This window comes from Moschus berezovskii, chromosome 8, assembly GCF_049115385.1.
Source record: "Moschus berezovskii isolate FMDL1 chromosome 8, NW_MosBer_1.0, whole genome shotgun sequence".
Lineage (NCBI taxonomy): Eukaryota > Metazoa > Chordata > Mammalia > Artiodactyla > Moschidae > Moschus > Moschus berezovskii.
In genome coordinates this window covers 67165066-67186641 of record NC_142467.1, presented here as the reverse complement: position 1 = coordinate 67186641, position 21576 = coordinate 67165066, and the positions used below count along the sequence as shown (strand labels likewise).

The following is a 21576-nucleotide window of genomic DNA, read 5'->3' as shown; positions in this document are numbered from 1 at the left end:
TTCCCAGCTCATCCTGACCCAGGGCCAGACTGGGCAGGGCTCACTGCAACATCGCTGTCCTTTTATAAAAATCAGCACACACACAGAAAGCATAAGAGGAGCAAAGGCCACAAAGGAAGAAATTTTTTTTTTTAAAAACACCATTTCTTTGCTGAGTAACAGCAAGGTTACTGGCAGCTCCATGTGTGAAAATGCCTCCCTCAGAACAGAACATGGGCACAGGCACCATCTGCCACGATGGTGAGCACTGAGTGCTTTGAGTCTGAAGAGTTTCAAAGCCTGTTTCCTGTCGTTAATCATAAAATTCACTATACGTGTAAGAGACAGACGTGGCGGAGCAGTGGGTGCCAAGACAACATGTAACATTCACAGTCAAAAAGTCAGAGACGTGACTTTGCAGGGCAGCTCTCCCCCTCACCAGCTGAGGGTCTTGGACAAGTCACCAAGCCCCTCTGAGCCTCAGCTTCCTCATCTGCCAAGTAGGGACAGCAACAGTCTTTGTCTGGGAGGGCTGTGTGGGACTGGCGAGAAAGAGGGATGAAGTACCCAGGTTTGGGTGCAGCACACAGCATGCGCTGCTTGTGTTACCTGCCCTCCATTCTCATCCAAACCTCTGATCTCTTCAAAAGGATGAGATGCGTGAACTCATAATAATTTGCTGCAATTTTTGGAGATTGGAAATGCAGCCAACTGAGTCCCTGTGGAGCTGCAACCAAAGGAAGCCTGGCGGAGCCTTCAGCTCGAGTTACTTCTTTCCCCAATCTTCTAGACAGGCACGTTCAAGGGTGCATCTTGCTTCCTGCCAACTGTTTCTCTAAATGAGTCCATGGGCTCCTGCCGGCATTTCTCAAAGGAAAGAAACCACATTTCCCAGCAGTGGGCTCTGCCTTCCTTCTTAACAGACCCCTGTTCTCATTAGGTCTTCCTGGTACCTACAACTGTTTTCCCTGAGAGCCATAAAACTCTTTAAAATGGAGAGTGTGTTGCTGTAGAACCGTGAGCAGACGGACACAGAAAACAAACTTAACGGTTACCAAAGTAGGAGTGGGGGCTTGGGAGGGATATATTGGGAATATGGGATTAAAAGATGCACACTCCCATATATAAATAAACCACAGGATTTACTGTATACTATAAGGAACTGTACTGAGCATCTTGTAATAACCTATAATGGGAAAGAAATTTAAAAAAGGATAACACAAACATATACAAAATATATATATACACACACACACACACACATATATATCCGAATCATGTTGACACATACCAGAGACTAATACAATACTGCAAATCAACTATCCTTCAGTAAAAACCAAACAGAACACAGCACGAGCAGAGTGTTTACTGAGAGAAGCCTGGCATGTAAACAAGACCTTCATGCTGCTACTGTCTGGCAGGGGGTGGCATGGGGTGGGGGTGAGCAGGAACACAGGTGAAGGGGAGGGGAGAGGGGATAAGGGGTGGGCAGAGGAGCAGAGTGCTCAGCTGGGCACACTGAGCAGGGCCCAGAGAGGGGCTCACAGAGACGTCTTCTAGACGGCCAGGGACAGGCCTGCGGCCACACCTCAGCTGACCGAAGCGGGCGGGAGTGGACTGAGACACAGGCAGTGGGACACAGTCCCCTACGGAAGAGCGGTGAACAGACACGCCTGCCAGGTCGCCGGATGAGTGCTTTCTTCCCGCTCCAGAGAGGCGTGCACCACTCACACCCCCTGCTTATAACAAGTGAATGGAGCACACTGTATCTGGTGATTTTAATTACCTGCAAGCAAAGTGATTTTACTGCTTTCATTTCAGGGAGCTTCGTGAAAGTATTAACAGTTTCACTCCGAGTACCTTCAGTAATGAGGGCTCAGAACCCATCAAAGCAGAAGCAAGAACAGTGAGAAGCAGGACAGAGGGCAGGCTTGTGGGGGCCAGGTGCCCAAGTCTGGGAGTCCTTGGGGAGCTCTGCCCTCAGTAGCTGCAAGAACACCCCATGTTCTGGACACTGTTTCCCCGTGGCACCTGGCACAGGGCTGGACACAAGTCTATCCACAATAGGAACAGGGGCGGTTCCTGAGCCTCAGGACGCTGTGGAGGACTGGGCCCCGGCTCCCTGTAGTTCTGTCCCTTGGCTCTCCTGGGCGGGGACTCAGCTCCACTCTAGAGAGCTAGATCTCCTTAATCATGCCTTTGAGGAGCCCACTCTGCTGGGGAAGGATACCTCTCCCTGGGCTACCCCATGACCACTCTATCCGCCAACTCACCTGACTTATTTCAGTTAATTTGGCACAGCGGTAAGTGGCACCTCCCTCTCTTTGGAGAAAAAAGATGGTTCAGACTAGTACCTTGTTTCCCTGTCCAGAAAAGCAAGCAGAGAGTCTGGGCACCCATGTCAGCCACAGGGGCTACAGGTGAGTCCGGGGGTTGGGTGGGGTCAAGAACCAAGAACAGGCTCACTGGACTCATGGACCCACCATCCTCCCAGCCACTGGCCCCTTTAAATCCTTATGTCATCAGGGAACAGAACCTGAGAGGGACTCCGCGTGCGCAGAAGAGCCAGAGAGCCCTTGCCCTGAGCCTGTTGCTACTGCTGCTGCTGCTAAGTCACTTCAGTCGTGTCCGACTCTGTGTGACCCCATAGACGGAAGCCCACCAGGCTCCCCCATCCCTGGGATTCTCCAGGCAAGAACACTGGAGTGGGTTGCCATTTCCTTCTCCAATGTGTGAAAGTGAAAAGTGAAAGTGAAGTCGCTCAGTCGTGTCTGACCCCCAGCGACCCCACGGACTGCAGCCCACCAGGCTCCTCCATCCATGGGATTTTCTAGGCAAGAGTACTGGAGTGGCTTGCCATTGCCTTCTCCGGCCCTGAGCCTGTTAGTAGGCAGCAAACACTTTCAGGCAGGACAGAGTCAACATATTTGAGTTGTGACTGGTCTGACAGCTGCTGAGTTTGTCACACAGATAATTAGATAAACTGCTTGAGCACAGAGATTCAATATGCGGTGTCATTTAGCGGCTGCTACACGGGGGCCTTGATCTTAATTGAAGGCGCAATAGGGGAGAACCTTAAAGAAGTCCCAAATCAACTTCTTCTCGCTCCAGTAATTAAACATCTGACTTCTGATCATCATTCAAAGCTCCCCAAGTGTTGGCCGTGGGCTCCACTAAGTGGTGCTAAGCACCCTGAACCAAGGGCCTCCCTTCTCTTCATGCAGGGCATTTCTTGAGCAGCCTCCTACACAGAAGCTTGGGGTGCAGGATGCTCCATGTCACCCCCCACCCCATCTTCCTCTTCCTCCTCCCTCACGTCCCCTCAACTTCTTATGTCATCGGGGAACATACCTCTTCGGTTGGGACACTATGATTTGTGTTGAATGGACGGCTTCCAGCTAGGCCTTCCCATTCTCTCACATGGGGCCCCCTCAGGACCTGTGTGAGCCCCATTTAACACTTAATCATCAATCTGTGCATTCATCTATGAAATGAATGGAACATCTCCAATAGGCAAAGGATGGAAAGACAAATCACATTTCACTACCCATAAGGACACCCAGGATAGCAGGATATGTATGCTAACTCTTGAGAGTCCCTTGGACAGCCAGAAGATCAAATCATCCAATCCTAAAGGAAATCAATCCTGAATATTCATTGGAAGGACTGATGCTGAAGTTCCAATACTTTGGCTACCTGATGTGAAGAATTTACTCATTGGAAAAGACCCTAATGCTGGGAAAGACTGACAGCAGGAGGAAAAGGATGAGATGGTTGGATGGCATCACTGATTCAATGGACATGAATCTGAGCAAACTCTGGGAGATAGTGAAGGGCACAGAAGCCTGGAGTGCTGCAGTCCACAGGGTCTCAAAGAGTCAGACATGACTTAGTTACTGAACAACAACAACAATATACTAGCTAACAAGTTAGAACCAAGGGAGGACACTGCTCTTGCTAGAAGCTCTGATGGTAGTTTGGGACTTATGCAAGAAATCCCCTGGGCCCTGTAGGTTTATCTCAGTTAAAGGGTAAAGCTAGAAATACTTGATGATGAGCTCCTAGACAGGCCATCTTTACCAGCCCATGGCACACCACTTCCTGGGGTGGTGATGAAGGAGGAGGTCCCCTCAAGGCCATCCCTGATGGGAGTGGTGAAAACTAGAAAGAAAACATGGCATGGTGGCTGAGTTTTGGTTTTCAGTGCTGACAAGACCCCACTTGGAGGATATGTCTCTTTACCTCTCGGATGTCTCTCACTTTCTGTGTTCTGCTCCAGCAGCCCCAGCCCCCCTTTTGATCCCCAAACGTTCCAGGAGAGCGCTCACATCAGGGGGTCTATGCACCGACTATTCCTTCTGCTGAGATGCTCTTTCCCTGGATATGCAAATGCCTTGCTCCCTAACCTCCCAGCCTCCTCCAGGCCTTTGCTCAAAACTCACTTCTCATGTTAGACTCTGTAACTTCTTCCCTATCTTCTTCTTCTCCATGGCACGTGTCACCACCTAAGAGACCTTATCTCTTGCTTACTGTCCCCCTTACAAAACTGGATGCACTGCAAGGGCAAGAATCCCATCGGTCTGTGCATTGCTGTATTCTCAGTGCCCGGAGAAGACATGACTCCTAAGAAGTAAATGTTCTCTGAATGAATGGAAGGAAGAGTTCAAGCAGCAGAGCAACGTGGCCAGAATTACCTCTTGGAGGGGTCACTCTTAAAGCCACGTGGAAGACGGGTTTGAAGAAGTATCTGATCAGCAGACAGGACAGGGGGTCTGGGGAGAGTCAGAAGGGCTGGCGCTGGCAGGACCAGGAAGAGTGACGACAGCACTGGGAGGAATGTAGTAAGACAAGGCCTGGTGAGCACTACCTGGCCTTGGAATTGACAAGGGCAGAGTGATCTTGAGGGGGACAGGAGCCAGGTGCAGACCCTGGTGGGCAGAGTGTGGGGGGAGCTGGGGAAGTGGAGGCAGCTAGCGCAGGCAAGGCTTTGGGTGACTGGGAGAGAGGGAAAGGGAGAGGAGAAATGGTACCTGAGGGATGCCGGATAAGGCCGGCTCTGCTTGGCTTTAGCATGAGAATGTGTGAGCCTGTCAGTGGACACAGAGGAGGAGTGGCTGGAATAAGGAGCGGGTGCTGGGAAAGAACAGGGAACACTGTAGGGGCCTCAGAGACTGCGACTTGTTTCCATAACTGAAATCAATGCAGTGCCAGACTTTCTCAGCTCAATAAGTTATTAGCAATTTTTAATTACTGAAATGTAATTAATTCATCCAAAGTGTGGCAGTTCTGTGAAGCACACCACAAATGCTGAACTGATAGCAGCCTTGCACACTTGCAGGGTGCTCACACTAGGACATTTCCTTGCATAAAATCTAGAGTAAATATCCAGAGAAGACACATGTTTAAGTTATGTTTCTTGATCCTGGAAGCAGATACTATAAATGGGATGACTGGGACCGAAGGGCCATTGTGCTGGGAGGCTACTGGTGATGCTTTGATGCTGGCAGAACCTATGGGGGAGGCTGCAAGAAGGAGGCAGTCCATGAAGACTCCCATTGGTCCCTGAGGTCTTGGGGATGTCTCTGGCTACAGCATGGCCATACAATGGCCCAGAGAGTAGGGGTGCTGCAGACTCGACTCTGACCTTTTTTTGGCTGTTAGTTCTGTGAAGCCAGGCCTCCAGTCCTGATCCTGCTGGTGCCCTCAGGTCCTGCACAGCCTGGCCACCCAGCGGACATTCAACAATGTCTCTTATCTCTTCAATAAGCAGTGCTGGGAAAGTTGGAGAGCTGCTTGTAAATCAATGAAGCTAGAACACACTCTCACACCATACACAAAAATAAACTCAAAATGGCTTAAAGACTTAAAAATAAGACATGACACCATAAAACTTCTAGAACACAGGCAAAATGTTCTCTACCACAAATTGTACCAGTGTTTTTTTAGGTCAGTCTCCCGAGGCAATACAAATAAAAGCAAAAATAAACAAATGGGACCTGGTCAAACGTATAAGCTTTTGCACAGCAAAGGAAACCATAATCAAAGTGAAAAGACAACCTATGGAATGGGAGAAAATATTTGCAAATAATGCAACTAACCAGGGCTTAATTTCCAAAGTATACACACAGCTCCTACAATTCAATAACAAAAATCCCAAACAACCCAATTAATTGAAAGATGGGCAGAAGACTTAAATAAACATTTCTCCAAAGAAGACATACAGATGGCCAATAGGCATATGAGAAGATGCTCATCATCACTAATCAGTAAAGAAAGGCAAATCAAAACTACAGTGAGATAGCACCTCATAGTAATCAGAATGGCTGTCATTAAAAAGCTGATTAATAATAAATTCTGGAGAGTGTGTGGAGAAAAGGGAACCCTTTTACACTATGGGTGGGAATGTAAATTGGTTTAGTCACTACATAAAACAGTATGGAGGTTCCTCAAAAAAATAAAAATTGAGCTACCGTATGATCTAGTAATCCCACTCCTTGGTGTATATTCAGACTAAACTAAATTTAAAAAGATAAATCCATCCTTATGTTCATAGCAGCACTATTTACAATAGCCAAGACATGGAAACAACCTAAATTCCATCAAGAGATAAATGGACAAAGAAGATGTGCTGTGTATATACATAGATACACACAATGGAATATTACTCAGCCATCAAAAAGAATGAAATCATGCCATTTGTGGGAGCATGGAGGGACCTAGAGATCATCGTACTAAGCGAAGTAAATCAGAAACAAAAAGACAAATACCATATGATATCACTTAGAATTGGAATCTAAAATACTACACAAATGAGTATCTATGGAGCAAAAACAGATCCACAAATATAGAGGACAGGTTTGTGGTTGCCAAAGGGGTGAGTGGGCTTCCCTGGTGGCTCAGTTGGTAAAGAATCCACCTGTAATGTGGGAGACCTGGGTTCAAACCCTGGGTTGGGAAGATCCCTTGGAGAAGGGAATGGCTACCCACTTCAGTATTCTGGTCTGGAAAATTCCATGGACTGTATAATCCATGGGGTTGCAAAGAGTCGGACACAACTGAGCGACTTTCACTTCACTTCAAAGAGGCAAGAGGTCGGGGAGGGAAGGATTGGGAGTTTGGGATTAGCAGATGCAAACTATTATATATAGGATGGATAAACAACAAGGTCTTACTGTATAGCGCAGGGAACTATATTCAATATCCTACGATAAACCATAATGGAAAATAATATGAAAAAAGAATATACATGTATAACTGAGTCATTTTGCTGAACATACAACATTGTAAATCAACTATACTTCAATAAAATTAAAAACAAACCAACATCTTTGAGTGAGACAGCTTGGTGGGAAATGGTCACATTCCCCTGTGTGGAGCTCACAGTGAAGGCCAGGAAGGGTACAGGGAGATTCCTTTGCCAGGCCTGGGGAAGCAGCAGTGGCCTTTGACAGAATGCAGGTGGGGCCGGGAGTGGAAGGACAATTGGAAGAAACTGGAAACAGGAAGGGGCTTGGGAGAAAGTGGAGGCCAGAGCCAAGAGTCCAGAGCATGCTAAAGGCAGGCATGCCCCAGAGGCTCTGCATTTTCATCTCTGGGCCTCTCTGGCAGCTGCTGAGTTTCCCACTCCTTCCTTAGGGGAGAGGAAGTGGCTGCTGCTTTGGTGTGGGGAGGGGCTGCGAGTTCAGAATAACTCAGCCGGCTTTCCTGGAGAAGCTCCCAGCTGGGCCTCTTACTGACCTGCACAGCCAGGAGGCCCAACCCAGCAGCAGGGGCCCTGCCCACTGACCATGGCTCCTGAGTCCTCCCTCCACAAAGTCTCCTGGGGGAAAAGGAAAAGGCAGTCTCATCTACTGTGAACGTGACTTGCTGGGAGTGAATGAAAAAGAGCCCTAAAGTTGTGGGTGATGATGAAGGGTGGGCTACAGCAGCAGAGCCCAAGGACTAGGGGCCTCGCTGGGGCTCTGGGTCCCCATGTGGGGAAATGGGAAGGTTGGACTATCTTATCTAACAGTCCACTTGAGTTCAGACTACCTAGGTTGGCATACAGGCCTATCTTTTACCCCGCTGTCTCCATTCATCCGTAGTCTCCCTCATCAACCCCGGCTCCCTGTCAGGACCTGCATTTTAATCACTTGCTCTGTCCTGAGAGTCTGCAGGTTTTACTACTTCATGTCTGCACGCCTTATTCACTCTTCAAGACTCATCTCAATTGTCTTTTCTCCAGCTCCCTCCCTAGACATTCCCCTTTTCATCCTCAGGTGGACCATTCCCTCCCTCGGCTCATTCCCAGCTGTGTTACTGAAAGCCTTTCATGCATTCCCGAAAGCCTTTCATGCGTTCCAGAACCTTCCTCTAGACCTGGAATCAGGAGTTCTTGGTTCTTCTCTTCCACCTCTACAAGCTTACCAGGTGAACTTGGATGACTCACCACATTTCTTTTCAAAAAGTAAGGCAGTTGGAAGAGGTTTTAGAATTTTGATCATTTGGAGATCAAATTCCAGTCATTCATTAAATAAACACGGAGGACAAAAGTTCTTCTCTCCCCTTGTTCACAGGACATCACACCCTTGACTTCTAAGCCCATATCGAGTGTAATCACACGTGAGCAGGGCTCTTAGAGCCTCCTGCATCCGTCCCTTGACTGTGCCCCGATGTTTGCCATGACATCACCATCATCCTGAGTGATGCTGATACTGCTTAAAGAAGAGCACTCGTGATGATGTGCCTAGCACTGCTCATTTTATGTTCACGACATTCTGTGAGGTAGGCATTGCCATCATCCCATCTTACAGACGTAGTAAGTGAGACAGAGAGAGCTTATGTGTCTTCCCCGAAGCCGCGTGGAACGGTCCCATGGCTGCCTCAGGCTGATGCCTCCTGTCCTGTGCCAGCTGCTCCCTCAGTGTGGGCCTCCCCGTGATACTTCCTCAGGCCCCAGCATTTCCCTGTTGCAGGGACCACTCCAGCAGAGTGAAACCAAATCCCTAGGATGTCTGTCCCCACCATAGCCCTGTGCCTGCTGCCCCCACACCTGGGGAAGCCGAGAGTCTGCCTGAGGTTGGGCCGACACAGCTGGGAATGAGAGTATCTCTCCCTGGCAGGGCAGAAGAGACTTGGAAGTGCGGAAATGCCCTGGAGGCATGGGACTCAATTTGTATTCCTAAAGCTATAAGATGCTAAAGTAACAGCAACATCTAAATACCCCAAAGAAGTCATCTTTGGCAACAAGTTGTATCTGCTCTGCTAACTTGTAACAGAAGGTTGAGTTTTTATTCCTGTGTTCAGTAACATTTCAGAAAGAAAAAAAAAAAGGTTTGCTAGTGAGCCTATAGTATGTTTAACTTTCGAAATAAAGTGGCAATTATTTCCTCTGATTTCCTAAGTCTGGGAATTCCCCTCTGAAGCACCAATGTGCACTCACAAATGCCATGCGGGATGAGGAAGCTTAAGGGTCTGTTCGGAACTGAACCTCTAACAGGCTCCTTTCTTCCATAATTTCATGGTTTGTTTGGAAAACTGCCTAACTATGACATTGTATCATCTGAAATAATACAAGCCTGGAGTGCTGAGTGATGGCTGAGAGACAAGCTCCTCTTCTCCAACAGCATAGGAGATAAAGCGTGAACTCAGAGCTGAGTCAGAATACTCATTTTAAAAGTGCCAACTAGTACACAATAAGGAATGCCATGTCACAAGATAACTTCAGACACAAACTCTAGAGGAAGTTAAAGGTACAGAGAAATCTACCCATCATCTTGGTGTTCACTGGAGGTATTTGGTGTTGAGGACAAATGTGACTAATTCTGCCCCAAGGAGAAAGAGAGACACTGTCCCACTTCCTTCATCTCCCTGACTTTTCAGATGTCAGGAGAGCAGGTATGGAAGCTGCCAATGGCCTTTGAGACAAGGCTGCAGAGTTCAATTTTTATTTTCTCACCAGTGAATGATCCCTAAATAACGTTGTATTTCATCTGTATTCACACAATATTCCAGTGCCATAGCAACTAGAATGTGTTACCACAAGTTTCCTTGTGCGCGGTCTTTGAATGCTGAGTCTCCTTACTTGAACAGCAGTAAGCACCATGTGACCCCAGGTGGTACCCCCCCCAAGAAAACACCACCCCCAACAAGGGTGCAGGGAGGGGCTCTGGTGGCAGAGCGACTGCTCTGAACTGCGGTGGCCCGGCCTGGAAGAGCCCACATCCCCCTTGCTCCACACACTTCAACCCCATAAGGACCATCCTAATATGGTGACTTCTGAGGGTAGAGAAAGCCCCAGAGAATGAAGTCATAACTTCTCTTTGTGAAGTCTGGTGGGAAAAGAGAATGAAACTTTTAGAATTTTTGTTCAGACAGGTAGAAAGGTATTTTCAAGCTTCCTGGATCAATAACTCCCTGGACATTTGGGACAGAGACAAATTATCATCCTTGGAGCTCAAGACAGCATTAACAGCTCAAGATCTGCTGCCATCTTGGGGTGAGGACTGTAGGAAGCTGTCCTTTATACCCACCCTCCTTTCCCCCAAGAATCCCATCCTCATCCATTACCTCCTGCTCTCTGTGAAAGCCATGGTTCTGGCAAAGATGGAGGCTCTCCCCCAAAGCACCCTCCTAGGGCTTGCCTGCCTCCATGGCCACTGGGACCCTGGGGGTCAGTAACTGCTTGCTGGGCATTCCCTATGGAAACACTAGGGGAGGAGAAACCAGCTGGCCCTCCTGCCTCCAGGGACTGGAACTGATGCTGAACCAGAGGCAGTGAAGGCTTGTTTGTGGGATTCAGAGCCAGGGGATGAGGTCCGCAGAAAGGGGAATCCTAGCTGCAGGTGGACATCTCCAGGATAGCTTGACTCTCAGCACCTCCCACATCTACTCTCCATCTACCAGCAAGCTGTCCAAGCCCAAGACCTGCCGGGCAGGATTCCTTGTTCCTGCTTCTGCATCCCCCTCACAGCTCGTGCATCTCCCGGCTCCAGGCCTGAGGCCACCATGAATTCGATAAATGGTGACAACAGGTGTCGTTAATACCCGACATGTGTAATGCACCTGGCCCATGCTAAGTGCTTTCTGGGTTGCATCTTATTTACCTTTCTCCACAGAGCAGGTGGAAACTGCCAGCAGCCCCTTTTTACAGCTAAGCAAAAGGCCCAGAGAGGCGGAGTCACGCACTCAAGGTCGCACAGCTGGCCTGCAAACCCAGGTCCCTGTGGGACCTTGCAGGCACCTCTCTCCATTGAAAAAGGATCGTTAGGAGATCAGCACTGCCACGGTGAGCGGGTGGGATTTCACAACATCAGTGAAAACCCCACTGAATCAGAAGGATTCAGTGGATAAATTCAATCAGTGTGAAGCAGAACCGAGACCTGATCTGCTCACCCCCTTCCCAACTCTCCCGTCACCCCTCCTTGCAGCAGGTGCTGTGGTGGTTGACTTTCCCTCGCGTGAAATGAGAAATGCTGTTTGAATAACAGATGGTGAGGGGGGCCGTGCACACTCTGATGTAGAAATAAAAACCTTTAGAAAGATGCAGTCTGGGGGAATACTGGAAACTGGAGAATGGAACGTCAGTCTGTAAAATGCAACATGACTGATAAAGCTGGAGCAAGTGGCTAAGTGTTTTAGTGCTCACGGCTGCTGATGCACAGGCAGGCCTGGACTGGGCAGGGCTTCCAGGCCTCGGACATTTTTCCTGGGCTGGTTTTGGTTTGATTTCCACATAGGGCCTCGTGATTTCTGAAGCGCCTCAGCATTCATGTCACAAGCATGCCCGTGAAAGGGTCCAAGACTCCTCCCATCACAGGATAAACTCAACAGTCCAGAGATCCACCTGCTCCAGGAACCCCCACCAGGGCCCGTGGGTGAGGAGGGAAAGCTACCTTCTCTAGGGTTACAGGAGGCCCATAGACTTGGGCTCCTGCATTGTGACTCCTCCTGCCACACGGACTTGACGCCTGGGAGAGTGAGGCCTGAGCTTGGCCCTTTCTTCCTGGAGCCCAGGCCCCAGCTGTGGCCACACAAAAGTCCTTTTCTGTCAGTGTCACAGGCACTCAGTGGCAGCGGGGCTCCATCCCAGCTTTCTCCTCCTCTCCTGGCCCTGCCCCACAGCAGGTCTGAGACCTCACGCAGGCCCACATGGGCCCCTCACCTCCAAGATCCCACAGCTCAGGCCAGAGGGCCTGTTCCCACCCACACAAGCTGCTTCTGCTGTCTCACATCGCCTAGATTATTCACGTGTGGCCATTTGGGCTCAGCATCACAAACACTTCTACAGCCTCTGACACGCACCATTCATCACAGCCACATAGACACAGAAATTTGCAGCCTAACTCTCACTTCCTGGAACATCTGTGAACTGTTGACACCATCTTGGTGTCAACAAGGCCTTGAGCCACATGTTAGTAAGATGATATTCACGTATGAAGAGCCACAGGCCTTGCCCCTGAGGCTCTTACCCTCTGCCAGGAGTTCGCACTGCTCTTCTCACTCACGGACAGGGCATGAACTTTGGCCCCCTCCTCCATGGAGATGGTCTGACGTCCATGCAGGACCTTCCTTATCTTGCTCTGAGGTGCTCTAGACAGGCCAGGCGACCACTCTAGACCAGAGTTGGAGTGACTGCCATGCTGGAAATCTCTGTCCTGGAGTGGGGAGGGGCCCATCTGACTACTTTCTATGTACAGAGTGACCTTCTGATTATGAGACATAGTCCAGAGAGGTCAGTGTGCTCCCTGTCACCACCTGGCAGGACCCACCCTGCAAGAGAGACCTGGGCAGTGTCTTTCAGCCTGGACTCTATGGACATGGGCTCTGCACCAGCCCAGACTTCCTGGGCCCCCCAGTTCTGCTCTCCCAGGCCTTTCTTCAATGGCAGGGGCCTCTGGAGGAGGAGACAAATGCGCCTGCAGCACGGAAACACCGCTACTGCTTTTAAGGCTCCAATCTTCCTCTTTCTCTATTTTTAAAAACACATTTAACCTGTAGACTCAGCACCCAGGTCATTTGTCAGAAAGGCATTAGAGGATCTATGACAAAACCCACAAGCATGGAGGCACGGAGCCATCTTCCTACCTTTAAGGAAGCAGTCCTTGCTGCGGACCATGACGATCTTCTTCCCCAGCAGGCACGCAGCGCGGTGGAGCTCACAGTGGTTTTCGTAAACCCTCCCGTCTGAGCCACACACAGGCACGTAGCTGGGCCGGCAGGCCTCCAGGCATCGGCACTCGGGCTCCCCCGTCTCCCTGCTGAGCGTACACCTGCTCCCGCGGTCGCACAACTTCTTCCCGCAGGAGGCCGGCAGCTCATCATGGCTGGAAAGTCCTGCAAGGCACACAAACACAGAGGGTCAGCCGCCAGCACTCGGGGGCACAGGCCACCTGCATGGCTCTTTCAGGTTGTGTTGGCCAGAGTCTGTGAAGCCAAGGCATCGGGGCTCAGGCGCCCCATGGAGGCCCTGCCCTCCAATGGGTGGTGGACAGGAGTGCTACAAGCAATGCCCTGTCATGTAGAGCCCAGGTTTTATGGCTGGCTCCCACCAAACATCTCAGACACAACCCCTGCCCATCCTGGGAGGGAGGAGTAATAGAGGGCCATGTGGAGGTGGTCAAGTACCAATGGACCCCGCTGACTGAGAGGCGGAGGGCTGGCCAAGGGATGGGGGCGTGAGCCAAGGTTCCTATAACCACCATGCAGCAAGCATTTGCCTGCCCTAGGGAGGAGACCCAGCATGAGGAGGGGTTTTGTGCAGGAGTGGGGGTGGGAAGTAAGGGGTAGTACTCTTGCTAGACTCAGACAGCCAAGTGGAACTTCAGTCTGATGTGTTAGGCACTGGGGAGCCATGGTGGAGACTAGTGAGTAACAGTGGAGTAAGGTGAAAGTGGTTCTTAAAGTGTTTAGGAACGGGGGCAGCCAAGGCAGGGAGGTCAGAGGCTGACCATTTCCTCTGGAGAGAGTACGGTTCTCCAAGACACAGTAGCAGTGGTGGCACTGGCACTCCACTGCTCAGCCCTCCCCTGGTGGCTCAGCTGGTAAAGAACTGCCCGCAGTGAGGAAGACCTGGGTTCGCTTCCTGGGTTGGGAAGATCCCCTGGAGAAGGGAACAGCTACCCACTCCAGTATTCTTGCCTGGAGAATCCCATGGACAGAAGAGCCTGGCGGGCTACAGTCCATGGGGTGGCAAAGAGTCAGACACGACTGAGCGACTAACAGTAGCAACAGTCCTTCTGGCATAATACTGCAGCCCGTGTCCGTGGGCGGGAGGGCTGAGATCATGGAAACAGCTGCTGCCGTGGTGCCGTGTGTCTCCTGTACCCAACACACACCCGTGATGATCTCAGGCGGTGGTGTCCCGAGCTCACACACCAGAGCAGTGGGGCAGAGTGGTTTCTTGCTGACCAAGCCCACTTATGTGGACGCTTAAATAAGCATCCATCACCTATGGGACATTCCTCAGGAGCCCAGAAAACTGGATGATGGCCACATGGCATTAATGGCAACAGGAAATTGAGAATTATAAAGGGATATCAAAACACAAATAATTGAAACATGTATACAGATTTTACGGCCCCAGAAGTCTTTGCTTTTAAGTTTTAATTAAATTTTCTTCAAAATATTGGCAAGACAGCATGGCCCTGGCAGTCAAGACTGAACTTTCAGCCCCAACTCCTACTCTATGGGATTAAAATGCCTAAGGAAAAAAAAAAAAGCAAAACTTGTTTTTGGTTAAGTCTGCTTTTCATCATTATAGATTTGAAAGGAAAAAAATCAGTTATCAGTAGATTAACTGCTTGATTCAATAACTCATTTAAATTCTTCCAGCCTTGGCAAGCTAAGAAATATTGACTTTTTCTTGAATCATAATAAACTAGAAGGTCAAAATATCTCTTAGCAGTATAAAAGTGCAGATCCTAAGTGGGCGTGTGAATCTCTTTTATCCACTTTGCTAATTGTTGGCGTGTCACTGCAAAGACTCAGTGGCATTCATGGGCCCCCGCTCTCCCTGCTGGCAAGGCTGACCGGCAGAGGAAGCCGGGGTGCTGGCTCAACAGTGGGAGGCTCTGGGCTGGAGGCCCCCCACCCACAATGTTTATGGCTGCTTTGCCACGGAGCCTGTTTGATTAGCAAAATTCTCCTGGGTTACCCGGGAAAGTGCTGGTGGCTACTAGAAGAAACTGCTGCTGCTGCTGCTGCTAAGTCGCTTCAGTCGTGTCTGACTCTGTGTGACCCCACAGAGGGCAGCCCACCAGGTTCTCCCATCCCTGGGATTCTCCAGGCAAGAATGCTGGAGTGGGCTGCCATTTCCTTCTCCAATGCATGAAAGTGAAAAGTGAAAGTGAAGTCTCTCAGTCGTGTCCGGCACAGGCCCTAAAAATATCAGCCTTTGTTTCTTTCCAAGACAATGCCAGGACCCAAAGCACTGCCTTTGTATCACTATTTTCATCAACTTTCCCGTGTGATGTGAAGGACACGTACTAGTGGCTCCATTTAAGAAACTGAGCCCAGCCTTCTGAGCCTCTGGTCTCACAGTGCCTGCCCACCCAGACAGTCTATGCCCTCTCTCTGGGTACCTCAGCCTCAGCGCACCCCTGGGGCCCATTTCTGCTGCCCCTGCCAGTCAGAGTGCCCCTCTCTGAATCCCCTGAGACCAGGAGGGCCTGCCTGACTCTCTGGCCTCAGGAGATCCCCCAGGGTACAGAGCTATTGTCTTCTTGCCCCTGCCCCCATCACTGACTCAGGATTTATGAAACAAAGGCTTCAAAGCTGTCCTCCCTAACTCTGTTTAACCCCCAGGCTAGAAGCTGGGATGCGAGGACAGAGGGGGCCGTATGCAGTGATCTGCTCAGCGGTGTATCTCGCTTGCTGTCTCCTAGTGGGAAGCTGGAGGGATGAGAGTAGAAGGGGAAGCAACTGTCTGCAGAGATGGGCCTTCGCTGGGGTACGGGGGGGCTGGAACCAGGAGGGGCAGGGCAGGAAGGCCCTTCAGAGACCACCTAGTCCAGTGCAAACATCAAAGGAAGGGCCAGTTCGCATGGGCAGGCGTAGGGAGAATCCCCTCTACCTGACCCTTACCTTCTGAGATGCCCACAGCCCAGGCTGCAGCCAGTACCTCTGAGGAGCAGCACTGCACTGCCCAGGTTTGATCATCCTGCCAGTGTGGCTCTGGGGGCCTCTCCCAAGCTGTGCTCGAGGGGTCAGTATTAAGAAAACACTTGTGCCGACCTGTGCTCATCCAAGTTGCTAAGAACACTCAGGTTTTCTCTGACATGGCAAGGGGCTGTTGGCACATATATGATTCCTAATGATTTGCAGTGAGGACAAAAGTCGCTTGAAAGCCCTGCACTGCCCTTCACAGTCTGTGGCTGGCAGGACCACAAAGAGCTGAGAACGCTGTGCACGGAGTGGCCTGGGGCCCCAGCCCTGCCACCGAGACACCCGCCAAGTGTGGTTTCAGAAACGAGTCCCTTGTCGCCACTTCCTCCTTGTTATTAAAACAGAATGAATTCCCCACTCCCACCAGGACAATGATAAACCAGTAATGGGAAAGGTAACCAAGTGACACTGCCAGCAACTGCCTACAGTGTTTATGGGCACGAGCATGATGCCCGGAAAAGATATAATGCGCTTAATTTACAGTCATAAAGAAAGTCATTTACCCAGGTTAGAAACCGATCATCTCACCAAATAAGTGCTTTTCAACACTAATTAAATTTACTGAACACAGTCAGACATGGGAATTGTTACATGAAAGTTATGGTGGCAGAAGAAACAAGTCCATCTGTACCAGTCAGTGCTAAAGCCTCCCTCTGTGATTCAAATGATCTCCACGTGACTGCCGCAAACCCAGAACTACCACCTCAGGGCACGGGTGGAGGCAGTGGAGGATAGCAGTGGTCAGACAAGCCACCCAACCCGAGGGGAGGGATCAGAGGGAGCAAGCCTTCCCCATTCACCCAGAGCAGGAAGCCTTTCTTGTTTTGTCACCATTGACCGCAGGGCAGAACACAGACAATTTGGCTCTTCTGCTTCCATGGTCTGACTCAGTCTCTAACTGGTTCCTTGCACAAGGCACACCAATGAGCAGGCATCCTCTCCGAGCATGATATGGCCCGATTGGCACAGGAGGGGAAACCCCTTAGTGTTCCACTCTGGGATGCTTGTTGCCTTCGGGTGCCTTTGTCCAGTGCAGTGTTCCATCTGAGAACCCAGCCTCGGCTCACCTACTGAGGAAGCCCCTCCCCTCACACGGCCCTTGGAGGTCATTCTAGGTCTCTCTATAAGCAGTACTGCCTCAGTCCCCTCCTGCAGCCTCAGTCCCCCAGGGAAGGGCTGGAGCTGAAATCCCCACTACCAAGCCCCACCCCACCACAAAGCCCTAGTGAGGTGATGGCGTGGTTCTATGGTGGCTGCAGAATCATGAGTCGTGTACAGATGTGAGAGCTGGACGGTAAAAAAAAAAAAAGGCTGAGTACCGAAGAACTGATGCCTTCGAACTGTGATGCTGGAGAAGACTCTTGAGAGTCCCTTGGACTGCAAAGAGATCAAACCAGTCAATCTGAAAAAAAATCAACCCTGAACATTCTTTGGAAGGACTGATGCTGAAACTAAAGTTTCAATACTTTGGCCATCTGATGAGAAGAGCTGACTCACTGCAAAAGACCCTGATGCTGGGAAAGATTGAGGGCAAGAGGAGAAGGGAGATAACAGAGGACAAGATGGTTGGATGGCATCACCGACTCAATGGACAGGAGTTTGAGCAAACTCCGGGAGATAGGGAAGGACAGGGAAGCCTGGCGTGCTGCAGTCCATGGGGTCGCAGAGAGTCGGACACGACTGAGTGAGTGAAAAACAGCAACAATGGTGGCTGTACACTCTGCAAGGCCCAAGACAGGCCATGGAGAGTGGGATGTGGACACTGCAGATGAGAGGCAGCCCCAAGAACTGGCCACCTGGCCTGCTGATGGCCTCACTGCTGCCTGCCGCGAACTCCTGCCTGTCACTGCAGTGGTCTCTGGTTTCCGCAGATAGAATGTATTTGGACAGGGATGAAGGGCCCACCTGTCAGCAGACATAGGCCCTTATACACAGATTATATGCGTTACTTTCTGTGCATCGATAGGGATCCAGCAGGGAGCTGAAGCCTCTATCTTATGCTGTGGGCAAATTTTTGAAAGACCTAGAGTGAGGGCTTGCATTTGGAAGAGTGTGTGTAGAGGAGCAGTGGTGTGGGCTGTATCAGCTGGAGCTGGGTAATGGTCACAGTACTTGCCCACGTCTTCCCTGACAACTCAACCCTAGACATGCCCAAGACAGTCTGGAGACAGGGTGTCTGGTAAACTTTGAATCCGTCATTACAGAAGAAACTCAAGTGCCTTGGAAGTGGCTGCAGAATTCAGGTTTGTATGAGAGCCAGGCAGAGACCCAGGTCTACAGCCAGTGCAATTTCTATACACCATGGAGTTGGGGGTAACAACCGGGCACTTCAGGAGTGCTTGCAGCCAGCTCTTCATCCAATGAGTATTTATGGAGCACCTGCCACGGGCCACAGACCCTATTCTAGGTGCCGGGGACATAGGCAGACTGCGACCCTGTCTTCAGTTCACTGATAGCACAGAAAGACACACAAGAATGTGAACAGGTGAACATATACAAGGCAAATGTGGACTGCAGAAAAGGAAGGAAGGAGTTAAACAGGGCACTGCAGCGGGCCGGCTTCCACCTGGAGGCCAGGGGAGAGAGGGGATGAGATTTGACCTGAGATCTGAAAGTCAGGGGGCAGAGTCCCAGATCTCAGACAGCACAGAAGCTTGGGGTGCCAGAGCCCGGGGTACAGAACAAGGCGGGAACGGCACCAGGGTCAGGCCTGGATTGCTTCCAGGCAGACCTCACAGGGCAGAACCAGTCTGTAGAGTCAAATTTGCTGTTTCCCCATCTGTAACCCCAGGGAAGTGGGGTGACTGGCTCCCTGAAAGCTTCAGTCAGCTTGTGGGAACTCAGTGTTGGAGGGGAGCCCCCTCTCCTGGGTTCAGCATCCCCTGCTCCACACCTGGTCTAATGACTTGTCCTCCAACACCCGCCCCCACCCCCGCCCAGGCCAAGGGCTAGGCTCCATTCTAATATTTACACGAGCTTATCTAATCCTCACTTAGTCCTCCTAACAGCCCTGTGAGGTAGATGCACTGACCTTACTCTGAATGTATCTGTGGCATGAACATCTGCCCACTTTACAGACTGGGAAATATGAGTCCTGCAGTGACATGCTGATGGTCAGACAGCAAGTAGATTGTAGGTGGTAGAGCCTAGATTTGAATGAGTCTCACCCCAAATCTCTCAGACTTGGAATAATAAGCTCAGCCAGGAATATGAGTTCCCTCAAGGAACCCAGGCCAGAAGGTTTCAGATGTCTAGTCTGGGCTTCTCCAACATCAGGACACACATAGACATCAGCACTCCTGGCCAGTAGGATCTCTGCTGCTCACACATCCCAAGAATACACAGCCTGGAGGCCAATTTAGTAACTTTTCTGAGGGCTGTAGGCTTACCGCGTCACAGGAGGAAGTCCTGCTTGGATCTTAGACCATGGAATTCCAAACCCGCAGGCTGTCATGCATGGACACCTGGCCCGCAACCCCCTCCTTCCATTATGATGTCTCGCAGCCTCAGTGGCCCCCTGCCCCTCTCCTCTGGCCTCTTCCCCTGAAATTGTTAAGGTGACTGCTGGGCAGACGTGATGTCCTCTCAGTGACCACACAGCGTGTCCTAAGCCGAGACCACTGTGTGCTTCATGAAGGAAGAAGTTTGACCAGCTCGGAAACACTTGACCAATGTTCCAGCTTCCAAAGCTTAATAGAAACATATGGTTACCCATTGCTGGAAGGTAATGTTACTTGTTCTGTGTGTGGCTCACAGATACTCAATTAAGGTCTGACAAATTGGCTTCAAAACACACCAATCAGTCAAAGCCAGAAATGCCTGGCACACAGAGAGGGAAGAAGGACTTTTAACCCTCAGCAGGCTCTCAATTCTGCCTGAGGAGTTTGATTCTAACCAATTCTACAGCAGACCAAAGCCCAGACTAGGATATTACACATTGTCCTACCTCCCTGGGCAGGGTTTCTGGAGGTAACTACTTCTGGTCAGGGACGAAGAATGTAAGTGCCAAAGGACACTCCTCTAAAGACTGAAAACAGGACTCTGATGAGGATACAAAATGAGCAGTGTTTAAGGTTTATTCAACTAGGTTATGAGGGACCCTCGGAGAAGGCAATGGCAACCCACTCCAGTACTCTTGCCTGGAAAATCCCATGGATGGAGGAGCCTGGTGGGCTGCAGTCCATGGGGTCACTAAGAGCTGGACACGACTGAGCGACTTCACTTTCACTTTTCATGCATTGGAGAAGGAAATGGCAACCCATTCCAGTGTTCTTGCCTGGAGAATCCCAGGGACGGGGAAGCCTGGTGGGCTGCCGTCTATGGGGTTGCACAGAGTCGGACACAGTGTCCAAAGTGACTTATAAGCAGCAGCGGCAGCAGGAAGGTGAAGCTGGTTCAAAGGAGAGTTGGTGGAGGTACGGGTATTGGAGAGATTAGGTGGGATAAGACTGCCAGGAAAGACACACAACTGGGGAATGAACTATAGGGCAAGAACACCATACCCTTTGGGAGTTATTTTTTCCACCAGAAATAGTTTGCATTTTTACTGGAAACAAAGCTGCAAGTTAACGTGTAACCACGTAGTGTGGGCCTTTGATGAACACAAATTAATGAGGTGAACAGAGATACAACTCCCTAGTGCAGAATGGTGTAGCATTTTGGAGTGAGTCTGTTAAAAGATGTTCCTGTATGACACAAGAGAACTTGCCACCCTCCCTTGGCCTTATTCCCAAGTTCTGGGTAATTTTCCCAATGTCAACAACAGTGGCAGATATCATCTGAGTCAGCTGCCAGGAAATTCATCCTTGCCTCCTTCCTGTGGAGCCCCCAGCCTCACAAAAAATCCCAGAAGGAGGAAATGAGACTGCAAACCACCGAGCTCAGCTCTGCTGGATTCTCACTTGAGAAAGACAAGTGAGGTGTGTGGGAATGTGAGGGCACGCTGGAGCTGGATGTGTGTGAGTGGACTCATCCTAGTACTTACGTGATTCCCAAATCCCATCTGGGTTTCAAGTAACTCAAGATTAAAGCTCACAATGACCCAGCCCTGGGCTCCTGGCCTTGTTAGCTGTGTGAGCCCAGTCAAGTATCCCACTCTCTCTTCCCTCTAATTTAAATACGAGGATAAGGTTGCTTTGCCCTTTACAGGATCTTTTTTTTTTTTTTTGAGGATTAAATGAGCTGATTCATGTAAAGGGCTTGGCACATAGTAGGTGCTCAATTCAGACATTTGGAATTACTGACAGGTTGAATAAATGGACTGAAAAATAAGAAGCCATTTGGTTTTACTGACATAAGTGTATATAAGTGCGGGTTAGTTATAGTCTTCAGGAGGTCTGCCTTAATGAAAAGGGGAACAAATTTATACTGCAAGTATTGCCTGGTTTTAAAAGGCAGACTCGGACGCCCGGCTCTGGCGGCGCAGACGCGGGAGACGCCCGGCTCCAGCGCAAC

General features: G+C 50.2%; 1 protein-coding gene across 1 annotated transcript in view; it reads right to left on the bottom strand.

Moving 5' to 3' along the window:
* The window catches only part of FSTL4 (follistatin like 4), a 431430-nt gene that overhangs the window by 218582 nt on the left and 191272 nt on the right, over positions 1-21576 (bottom strand). Inside the window, exon 2 of the mRNA XM_088839301.1 lies at positions 13045-13293. Within this exon, the coding sequence (XP_088695427.1) occupies positions 13045-13293 (249 nt within the window). The remainder of the gene's footprint in view (positions 1-13044; positions 13294-21576) is intronic.